Source organism: Melopsittacus undulatus, chromosome 13, assembly GCF_012275295.1.
Source record: "Melopsittacus undulatus isolate bMelUnd1 chromosome 13, bMelUnd1.mat.Z, whole genome shotgun sequence".
Classification (NCBI taxonomy): domain Eukaryota; kingdom Metazoa; phylum Chordata; class Aves; order Psittaciformes; family Psittaculidae; genus Melopsittacus; species Melopsittacus undulatus.
In genome coordinates this window covers 10,544,816-10,555,863 of record NC_047539.1, presented here as the reverse complement: position 1 = coordinate 10,555,863, position 11,048 = coordinate 10,544,816, and the positions used below count along the sequence as shown (strand labels likewise).

At 57.8% G+C, this 11,048-nt stretch overlaps 1 protein-coding gene and 1 long non-coding RNA gene across 2 annotated transcripts; one reads left to right on the top strand and one right to left on the bottom strand.

The window, feature by feature from the left end:
- The first annotated feature begins 587 nt into the window (after positions 1–587).
- On the top strand, positions 588–6,739 carry LOC101871490 (coiled-coil domain-containing protein 183-like). Its single transcript, XM_034068971.1, has 14 exons — positions 588–1,535; positions 1,770–2,199; positions 2,354–2,428; positions 2,776–2,946; positions 3,069–3,173; positions 3,353–3,475; positions 3,858–3,986; positions 4,127–4,187; positions 4,266–4,366; positions 4,655–4,815; positions 5,187–5,346; positions 5,492–5,605; positions 5,857–5,953; positions 6,566–6,739. The coding sequence occupies exons 2-14, from the start codon at positions 1,912–1,914 to the stop codon at positions 6,673–6,675; spliced, it is 1,695 nt and encodes a 564-aa protein (XP_033924862.1). The 5' UTR covers positions 588–1,535; positions 1,770–1,911; the 3' UTR covers positions 6,676–6,739.
- Positions 6,740–8,585: 1,846 nt separating this feature from the next.
- LOC115945376 (uncharacterized) lies at positions 8,586–9,303 on the bottom strand. Its single transcript, XR_004079733.2, has 2 exons — positions 9,224–9,303; positions 8,586–9,027 (listed from the first exon to the last, which is right to left on the bottom strand). It is a non-coding gene; the product is annotated as an uncharacterized lncRNA (long non-coding RNA).
- Positions 9,304–11,048: the final 1,745 nt, after the last annotated feature.

Here is an 11,048-nt window from a genome sequence, read left to right as displayed (position 1 = left end):
CCAGGAGCTGCAGGCCAGCTAAGGACTAGATCGGTCTTCTAGGTGAGCATGTGTTGTGCTCATTGTTTGCTGTTTACTCAGAGCACTCAACTGCCTGACCCATGACAATTGAACAGGGCTCTGGTTTGTCCTCTGGAAAGGGCCTTTTCCCTTCTACCGTTAACAGGTTGTGAATTTTCCAACATTTAACCAGCAATGTTGAAGTCACCTGGAGGAGGAGAGGTTTGACATGTGTCCTGGGCTCAGCAGGAGCAGCCATTTTTCTCCTTCTCAGTAGCTGGTGCAGTGCTGTGGTTTTGACTTTGGGCCTGGGAACAGAGCTGATAACACCAATGGTTTTAGTTTCTGCTCAGTAATGTTTAGTCTGACCAAGGACTTTGTGAGTCTCATGCTCTGCCAGGGAGGAGGGGAAGCCGGGAGGAAGCAGAGACAGGACACCTGACCCCAACTAGCCAAAGAGGTATTCCATACCACAGCACGTTATGCCCAGTATAGGAACTGGGGGCAGTTACCTGGCAGGGTGGGATCACTGCTCGGGTCAGGCTGCATATCTTTAGACATGTGGTGAGCGGTTGTATTCTCTTCCCTTGTTATTTCCCTTATCATTATCATTATTGGGGGCAGCAGCAGTGGTTTGTGTTATACCTTAGTTACTGGACTGTTCCTATATCCACCCGTGGGAGTTACACTCTTTCAGTTCTCCTGCCCATCGCTCCGGAAGCAGGGGAGTGAGCGAACGGCTGCATGGTACTGAATTATCAGCTGGGCTTAAACCATGACAACCTGTCAGGTGCAGGGGGGCTGCAGGATGGGGTCCTTCCTCAGAGGCTTCCTCTTGGAAGCTCACTGCTGCAGCAGTCTGTGGGCTCTTGGCTGCACAAGGTCGGGTGAAATGTCTTCAGTAACACTTTGGAAGGCCCTGCTGTTGTCGAGGCTGTGTTTGCTGAGGGACAGTGAAATGGAGATTCATGAACCACTTTATCCGATTAAAAATGCTTGCTCTTGCCCCCAAGGTAATCTATGTGTTTAAATTTTGCCTAGGAATGTTTAGGCGCATCACTCCTGTCTTTGGCACATGGACATGGCCTCAATGTGAAGATCTCTACAAGCATGGCCACACTGGGGAGGTTCCTTATGTGTACAAACCCTTCCCTGCTTGTCTTTCAGATGGCCATCTCTTCATGCAGGCTTGATGAAGCCCTGGAGATGATCATGTTGGTATTTAACTTGTCACTGGCTATTAGCACTGCCATGCCATTTATAAACCTGCAAAGGAGATGCTGAGTAAGAGCCTCAGAAGGTATTCAACAATCCTGTATTTCTTTGTTTCCAATGTTCAACCCCCTTAGCACAACAGGATGGCTGCAGGTTAAAGATCCCGCGTTACAGAAACTTGATCTCAGCTGATGTACAAGCTTGGTGCTGGGAAGGCCCTTTCCTTAAAAGTCCTTTTCTGCAACTCTCTGGTAATGGGAACTTGATGGTATAGACCAACAAACAGCTGCATGTGCCTGCATTTCTTGTCACGTTTGGAGGTGAGCAAGGGCAGGTGGTGAGCAGCAAAATAACTATCAGTATTGAGAGCCGGTTGGTTCTTGCCCGTGTCAACATGAGCGTAACTCCTGCCCGGCTGTTTCCTGACTGATGAACTGCCATTCCCAAAGGGATGTGTCTGGGCAGCAACAGGCTGCTCTTGCTCTGTTGCTGTGGTTACAGCCCAGCAACAGTTCCCAGGCGGTGTGGAACTCAGCTCCATGTTGTGGTTACAGCCCTGCAGCAGTTGGGAGGACGTAGGTTGCTCAGCTCCATTGGCTTGGCCACATCTCTGTGAGCGTTGCACCGGGCAGTAGAACTGCAGTGGCTGCTACGTCCAGAGTGGGGCTGGAGAGCCAAGGCAGCAGCAGCAGCATCATGCTGGGCCAGAAGACAAGCCTGAGCAAGCGCATCCCTGAGCTGCGTGCCAGCATAGCCTTGCAAGGTGCTGCCCCGTTGGCTTTGATGATGGACTGGGCCAGGTGGGGGCTTTTGGTCCCCGCATCACCCTGCATGGTACCAACAGCTCCTCAATGTCCTGCAGGGCAAGCAAGGAAGTTTTACACCAAGGCACAGGAAGAGAAGTTCAATCAGAAGCGAGAGCTGCTGCCCCGGCTGCGAGAGGCGGTGCAGGAGGATATCCATGTCCTGGGCCTTGTGCGGAAGGTACCAGCAGGTCCCATTGGCTGCCTCTGTGACTGTGCCTCTGCTGCACCTGCAGAGCTGGCTTCTCCACTGGGCAGGAAGTGCAGGGCAGCAGGAGGCTGGGGCCATCACCAGCCTGGCATTGATGTGCTCTCTGCCCTTCTTCTGCCCACAGCATGAGCTCACCCTCTCTGAGGCTTGCGGAGCAGAGCAGCCCTTGGGCAGGGCTTTGGGCAGGAAGACGTTGGAGGTAATAGCAGAGTCCCGCGGGCCCAGGCTGCTGGCAGTGGGCTGGGGTTCAGGGCATGCTCAGAAGGACCGGTTGTAGGGACCAGGGACCTGGTGCCAGCACCAGGACAGCCCCACAGGGCTGGTGCAGTGAGACACGGGATTAAGGTTAGGGACCCTTTGCACTGCAGGACCCATCAGTGTCCTCCATTGGCTCCCTGAGCACAGCTCCTGTCCCCCCAAGGCAGTGAGCAGGTCCCAGCATCCCCAGCTCTCCCTTGGCAAAGAGTTTTCCAGGCAGGACCCCTTCTCCCGTGGGTGCCCAGCGAGCCCTGCCTCCAGCCTGGCAAATGCTCCCATCCCATGCAGGTGGCCCAGGAGAAGCTGCAGGCTGAAATCTACGGGCAGGTGAACAGATGCAACCTGCTGCTGGAGCAGGTGAAGCAGCGGAGCCAGGCCCGGGAGCAGCTGCAGAGGCGGCTGCAGCAGCTGCAGCAGGATGCCCAGATGGAGGAGAGGCAGCACCAGGCACAGGCACAGGTCCCAGAGCCCCTTCCTGGGCTGGCAGCACCCGGGGGGGTTTCAGTCAACCCTGCACCCCTGGCTGGGCACTGCTCTCCGCACATGGGCTCACCCCTTGTCTCCAACCATCTCTGCCCCAGGTGGTTCGGACCCTGCAGAACGGCATTGCCAAGATGCAAACCAAAGTCCGTGCTGGGCAGAAGGTGACTGCCCTGTACGTGGTGCTGCGGGATGCCCTGAGGAAGGTGAGCTCATCCTCACTGTGCCATTGTCTCACCCGCTCCCCCTGCAAAGGCATTCAAGTGCCCAAGGGGCTGTGCTGCTGGGACACCCTCCTGCAGGAGCTCCTCCTGCTCCCCTCCACCTTCTGTCCCAGCACAAGGCACCCCTGGCACTCAGTGGGCTGTGGCTCCCTGTGTCCCAGGAGCTGGCCCACCTGCCTCTGCACCTGGACCTCCTGAGCCAGACGGCCGAGCTGCAGCATGGGGAGGTGGAAGACATGGAGCTCATGGCCTCGCATGGTCGCAGAGCTGCTCGTGTAGCCAAGGTGAGATGGTCCAGGGCACCTGCAGGCGCTTTCCTGCCCTCCAGAGCCCACAGATGGCACCAGATGTCCTTGCTGCTGAGTCTTCCTTCAAGGAAAAGCAAGACTGAGCTTGGCTTCCCACAGCACTCAGGTGCCTCCATAGCTCCTCCTGTGTCTGGCTCTTGAGCCAGGCTGTCCTAGCATGGGGACAGCTGCCTGAAGCACTGGCCATGGGGAAGGTGACATTCTCCATTCTCTGGCTGTCCTTGCTCAGTGTCCTTCCCAGGCTGCTTACACAGGGTAGGGGGTGGCATTTTTGGTGCTGGCCATGCCAGGGTTAGAAGCTCCCAGAGGTCCATTGTGGCTTTGGGAGCCACTTCTGTTCTGTTCTGTTCTGCTCCAGGAGCACGTGGCCAGGATGAAAACCCAGTTGCTGGCAGAGAGAGAGCTGAGGCTCCGCACCCTGGCTGCTCACAAAGTGCCCCCGGACAGAGGCTGGCTCAAGGAACCCAGAGAAAGGCTTCTGAAAGCGGTGAGCTGGGGGGAGCTGGCACAGGCAGGGCTGCAGGCATAGGGGGGGCATCAGTGCCCAGGCTCCCATGGGTGGGGGGCTGCAGGGCCGGCTCCCCCAGGGTGCCAGCAGCACAGGGCTGACGATGAACATCCTTGCAGCGAGCCAGGCAGGACCTCGCCAGGGACTTGCGGAGCCAGCCCGCACAGGACCCACTGGTGGGTGAGTGCTGGCAGGGGGCAGGGGGGGATGCGGGCGCAGCCGCAGGCATCCTTCCCTGCCAATGCCTTTCCACCCCAGGTGCCAAAGCGGAGGCCTCCAAGTCCCGGCTGCAGCGGGAGGCCTCGGTGATGGAGCAGATGGAGAAGGCCAAGGCTGCGCTGCAGTGCTCCTGCCTCTGGGTGAGCTGAAAACCCATCTCTGGTAGAAGCTGGGGCCGCTCCAGCCCCAGGGAGCTGAGCCCTGCCTGCTCACCTTGTTCCATGGCAGGGTTCTCTGCTCTCCTCTGTCCCCAGAGCCCCCCAGGGCCCCTCTTGTACAGGCAGGGTTGGAGCTGCTTTGCTCCAGGACGTGAACTCGCAGTGGTTCCTGTGGTTCCTGGTGCAGAAACCTCCCCAGGCCCACGGCCCAGATCCTGTGCCCTGCAGGAGTGCCCTGGGCTGAGTCTTTGTGCTCTCTCTCCCCCCCAGGACATCCCCTGCAGGCTCCTGGCCCAGCACAAGTCCCAGGTGGAACTCGAGCAGTACCTCACAGGGCGCAAGGAGAAGCAGCAGCAGCTGCAGAAGGCACTGGAGGAGCTGCAGCTGAAGCTGCAGGAGCTGAAGTTTCGCCAGCCCCCAGACCCAACCAGGTACTGCTGCCTCCGCACAGTCATGGCAAACGGGCCACCAGCCTCGGGGGCAGGGGGACACCAACAGGGCAGCCCTTCCTTTGTCAGCCTGCAGCTCCCACCCCTCCTGCACTGGGAGGCTTTCTGAGCAGAGTGCTGCCCCTGCTCTGGTGCTGCCAGAGCAGCCAAAGCTCCTGCGCTGGCTGCAGGAGGAGCCTCGCTCCTTGCCTGCAATGGCAAGTGGCACCAGCAGCAGCGTGGGCTTGAGTTGCAGGCAGCATCTGTGCTGTGCGCTTGGGGGCAGGGGAGAAGCTGGGCAGCAGCTTTTGGCACAGGTTTGGGGTGTGTGCCCCCCTGTGCAGTTGTATGGATGTGAGCGTGCTTGGCTGCAGGGGGCTGGAGGAGGAGCTGAGGACGAGGCTGCAGTGGGAAGAGGCTCGGCTGGAGCAGAGGCGAGCCCAGCTGCTGAGGAGCCAGGAGACGCTGCTGGAGTTGGAAACCGGCCTTGACAACCTCTGGGTCCGCCTGCGGGGCATCCCCGTGCCTGGCCAGGTACCCGCACAAGGCTGGGCTGAGCGCAGCCCAGGCTCTGCTCGGGGCTGCAGCGGCACCGTGCGCTCACACTTGGTGCAGCAGCCACCCCCCGACGGGCTCCTTTGCCCCACCAAGAACAAGGCTCTTCTCTCTCTGGCTCCAGGAGCATCCTGTCAAGGCCATGGCAGCGGACGAGAAGCTCCAGCAGTGTGAGCAGAAGCTGCAGTACCTGGTGCAGCGGGTGGCTGACCTGCCCCCCCCCAGCCAGGATCAGGAGGTGCACGGGGGCTCCATCCCTGCTCTGGGCTTTGGGGACCCACACGGGCTTTCCCTGGGGGTGGCCCATCCCAAGCCGTCCTCCCAGCTGGAGGATGGAGGTGCTCGAGGGAAAAGCCACGGAGCAGCTCAGGCCCACGTGGCCCTGGGCTCTGGGGGGTGTTCCCTACCAGGGGCACATGGAGCTTGGGCACCCCTCTGCTTGTAACACCTGCCTCCCCTTCAGCTGTGAACACTGTGTCTCTTTCACAGACTCTGGGCAAGGTCAGAGAGCTTCTGGAGAAAACCCTCGGGAATGATCCAGGGAACCAGAAGGTTTCCTTGGAGGACATGGCCCTGAGGGTCCAAGGTAGGAAAGGGGACACATCCTGCCCCACAGCAACTGCCCCAGCCCCTGCTCCCTGGCATTTCTGGCTGTCCTTGCCCATCTGCCAGTGTCCCAGCAGCCCCCGAGCCAGGAGCTGCTCCCGGCACTGGGGCTGAGCTCGGCTGTCTCCAAGGCTTTGAGCATAGTGCTGGTTTTGCGTGTGGCTGTGGGAGAATGAAGGCAGAGGCTGGGCTGGGGAGCGTAGCAGCGCCCCAGGAGCACGGAGGGATGCTGTGCTGCAAGCGGGGAGAGCCTGGTCTGCAAAAGCCCTTGGCTGGGAACATTCTTCCCAGGCAGTGCTTGGCTCTGCCGGTGGCCTCCTCCTATGGGAGCTTCTGGCACCTGAGCAGCTTTTCCTACCAAAGCAGCCCCAGCCCTTTCTGGGAAGCCCCAGCAGGGCTGAGACAGCCCCAGCAGGGCCTGCAGCCCCCCTGGGCTGCTGCTGGGGGACAGCCGAGCGGCAGCGCCTGTCCTGAGGGCTCTCCGCGATGCCAGCAGCCCTCCAAAATGTGCCGGCTCCTCCTGGGGACACGGGCACAGCAGAGGCAGCCCCACAGACCCTCCCCAGCCCCGCTCCTCTCCGCTCTCCTCCAGATGACTTGGACTTTGATGACAGCCACAGTGGCCTCGTCCTCACCAGGGAAGACATCAAGAAGGAAGGGCTGCGGCTGAGCCAAAGCAAGAAGAAAAGCAAGAGGAGGTAGTGGTTGCTCCCCAGCCCTGGGGATGCCCCACACCACCCCTTGTACACTTGTGCCTTGCTTTAATACAGGAGATGCTTTTCATTCCCCCAAACCTTGTGTTAGAGCTGGAACAGGAGGTCGCAGGTCACTTCTGTCCCCGCAACGTGTGTGTCTAAGGTTTGGGGGAGCTGAGCTGGGTCTGGGGGCAGCCACATCCCCTGCCCCTCTCCCCACAGGGCTGGGGACAGCTCTCTTGGGCAAAGCACAGCTGGGGCCAGGCTGGCTTTCTCCCCCTTGGTCCCCTGGCTCCAACACCTTCCTGGGCCCTCTGCACTTCCCGCACCCCAGTGGGCTGGCACAGAGGGCACTGCGCCAAGCCTTTGGCTGCAGGATGGGAACCTCAGCCCTGCCCAGAGCTCGCAGGCCACGTTCTCTGCTCTACAGAGGCACACGGAAAACAGGGCTGCAAAGAGATGATGTTGGCTCAAGAGCAGCCACGCTGGGGGCTTCTGCCAGACACTTGTGGGCTGGAGCCCCAGGAGGCATCCCCTTCCCTTCCACTGCCACAGGGAGGCATCAGCATCAGACCCAGCTTCCACTGTCATTGTTACTTGGTCCCTGTGCTTCATGCTGATGTCACCCATGACATCACCACAGGCAGGAAGAAAGGCAACAAACTTGTGGTCACACCAAATGTCCTCGGTGGGCTTTGTGTGACTGCAGGTGTGGGATTCTGTGGCCAAAACGCAGCACAAGGTGTGGTTTTGAAAGGAAGCTCCAGAAGGAGCACGATGTGCCGGTGACCACATCTAATGGAGCTTCCCAGAACCAAGAGCCCAACGGGCACGTTCTTCTGCAATGACACTGTGCTTTACTGTCAGCCATGCACCTCCTGCCCCAGTCCTCATGTGCTTACCACAGCCAGGGCCGTGAGCTGAGCTTCCAGGAACTGGATCAGGGATAGCCTGCATAGAAGAGCCCAAGCCCCAGAATTAAAACCCCCAATGCCTCCTCCCACAGCAACTCTGCCAGGACAGAAAGCTCTTGCTGGGCATCACCTACCCATGGGGAGCACCAGATAAGCCCCACCGACATGCCAACCTGCCCTTTCTGAGACACCTAAAACTCCATCCCTCCACATGGAAGGGAACCAAGGGAAACCTAGGGTGGAATGCAGGCACTGGGGGCAGCAGGATGGGAGACTTGGGGTGGTGAGGCCCCAGGAGGCCTGTGTGAGAGGAGCGCCGCTCCCCTGGGCTGAGGGACTGAGGAGCAGTGCGTCTGGAGCCCACCTGGGCACAGTGTCCCCACCACAGTGGGGTGGACACCAGCATCCATGAGGAATGGCTCCGGGAGATGCGAGAGGAGCACACAGGAAGGGGAGGGGGACAGAACACCAAAGGGATGTGCAATACAATTGCTCATGCGCTGGGTGTCAAGGAGGCTGCCCAGCAGTGCCAAGATGAGATCCCTGCAGACCATCTTCAGCCTGGCTGAAGCTGGCAGAGACAGGGGCCTCTCCCAATGCCTGATTGAAGCAGTTCTACCCCCAGTTGCAGGTGGTAGAGACCATCAAGGTGAGGGGACACCCGGTTGCTCTGGGGAAGGGGCTCGTTGTCAGGCAGCAGCAGTGTCAGGACAGGGCTCAGGCAGGGACCAGCGTGTGCAGACACCGAGCTGCCCGAGGGGACGCGGCTGCCAGAGCAGCCCTGGCAGCTGGGACGCTGCCCAGCATCCCCCCCATGCCAGACACACCTCAAGGCTGAACCTGCTCCTGCAGCACCTCCTCCTTCTGCCAGGGCAGGGAGCAGCTGAAGGAGACCAAGTGAAGCAGAGCTGGGAAGCTCAGGCCATGGCTCGGGGACACTTCCCAGCACTGCACTTACGGGTACTTGCTCCCACTCTTGAACTACACCTGTGGCTTCAACAACACTTGTTCCTACTGTTATTACTAGTTATTTTCATGGCATTGTTTTCCTCCACTTTGCCTCTGCTTCAAGCAGTGGCAGTTTCCAGGCAAGGCTGCACAAACGTGCTGGGAAAGACCAGGGAGAGAGAGAAACTCAGCTCTGGATCGTCCCTACAGTCCCAAGCTTCTCTGAAACCCCACATCAGGGTAAGGTTTCTGGGACCAAACATGGGAAAAGACACCCTTAACCCAGCTGCGTTTCCCCATGATGGGAGGCTGTGCCACAGCTCAGGCAGGCAGCAGGGTGACAATCCCCACCAGCCCCGGCTGGGCACCGCGCAGTCCTAAACCGGTTGTTTCACTCCTTTACCCGCTGCTTTTTCCTCTTGCTCTTCTTGGGAGCTGCTCCTGGCTCTGTTCCCTTGCCCTGTTGCAGGGCATCAGCAGCAGCCGCAGGCAGGGAGCTGTGGACAAGAGCAAAGGGCCTGAGTCCCACTCAACACAGCCCCGTGGCTCCTGCCCTGCCCTCGGGCTACAGTCACAGCCCTGCATGTTCCCTCTTCCTCCCCATGCCAGCAACACAGCAGCACCCTCAGCCTACAGGTGCCACCAGCCCCAGCCTGGCCCCAGAGCCCCAGGAGCTGCTCCCAGAGCTCTCACCTGCAGGCAGCAGCCCCGGCCCCGCACCGCTCCAGGACAGCCACAAAGAAGCCATTGGTGAGGGTGTCAGCAGCAGAGGCAGGAGGCAGCTCTGCCCCACGGAAGGCATCTGGACAAACAGAGATGCACAGTGTCTAAAACCTCATCTCTTGGCAGTGGGAAAACTGACTCAGGCTTCCCTCAGGGGCTGCTGCAGAACTGCAATACTTTAAGGGACCCTTCTGAAAGATTTCTTTCCCTGCATAGAACAGCACTTGCTGACTGAGAACAAATATTCTGCCAATAGCTTCTTTGCCGCAGAAATGCACTTAGAGATCAACGTGATCAGACAAAAGCCGTTTATTACAAAGCATCTCTCCTTTTGATACTCTTATCTGTATTTGCTTACAATAACTTGGGGTATTACGATCGGGTCCATATTCTTGTAGCACGGAGCATCTAGTATACAGTTGGTCAAATAAGAGCATGGGAACCTAGCCTTTAAAACTTGCTAACAGTTCACTGCTTTGCATCTTAGCACATTCCAGTTTCTTCTTCTCTCGCTTGCACCGTTACTCTTGCTTCCTTACCCACGTCCTTCTTCATTCTCAGTTCACGTCCATCTCCACGTAGGCACTTGCTGGCTTGGGAACGTGGCCATTCTTTGCTAGAAATCCATGCACACATCCTTGTGCTGCTCTCCTTGGAGACAGCAATGAACTCAACAGGCCACTTGCTCCATGCTTCTCCCAGGAACTACCCTCAGCAGATAACTCCATGCATTGGTTTGTGGGCATCTCTCAGCTGTGTTGTTTGGCTGACAAGCACCTTAAAACATGCCCAGCAGAAAACAGCACCTGAGCAATGCAGCACAAAGCTGCTGGGAAGCGGGAGGCAGATGGGCTGAGCTGCTGCAGACCAAGCCCTGCTCATCTCCAACCACAGGGGCTCAAGAAAAGGCTGCAAACACTGGGGGTGAACTTCAGACTTGCAGGCTTTTTTATAGGCATCAGCTCTGCTTCACTCCCCTCTTACTGACTGACTGACAGCAGACTCAGGAACAGCAAGGGCTATGGCATCTACCAGCCAGGGCAAAAAGAAGAGTCTTCATTCACAGAGCTCATGGCCCTTTCCAAGCTCCTCAAGAGAGCCAGTATCACACCACATGCCAAACACAAGGTCCGGCCTGAGCTTACCTTTAAAGTAACTTGTCTTTTTTCCACCCTTATTTAGCAGGGACTCCCAAGTCCTGCACAGAAAAGGCCTCAAGAGCTCCTGTAATGTTAGGTATCAATTAGAATCCTTTTCAATAGACAAGATTTAGAGAAGAAAGAATTGAAGGGAAGGGAGAAGCATCCCTGTGACAAACCCAGATTTTAAGGCTAGAAGTAGCCCCAAGCACTTCAAGGACAGTTATCAAAGCTTGTTTTAAAAGGTAGGCTCACACTGAATTCTGAGCCACAGCAGCAGAGCTCAAAGCCCAGCCCAGCCAAATGAGCTGCTGCAGATGAAAGCACAGTGTTCCCAGAGGAACCTTTCACACATTAAGTGCTCCAGGAATTTATTGGGGAGCCCTAAACATGTACATCAGGTTCAGTTGATTTTAAATGTGACCGTTAAGTACCCCAGCCTCATGCAGGTGGCTTGAAATACAGCTAACAATTCCTGCAGACTCCAAGACGTTTCTGCCTGCAACTCAAAGTCGCAGACAACCCTTTTTCTGTAAGCCTTACACCTTAAGCACCTTCTATCTTAACACTCACTGCCTCATCTCAAATAGAGCTTCACCAGGAGCTTCTTCATCCACTGTCAGCAAGGTTTGGTCTTGCACAGCCCTCACATGCTC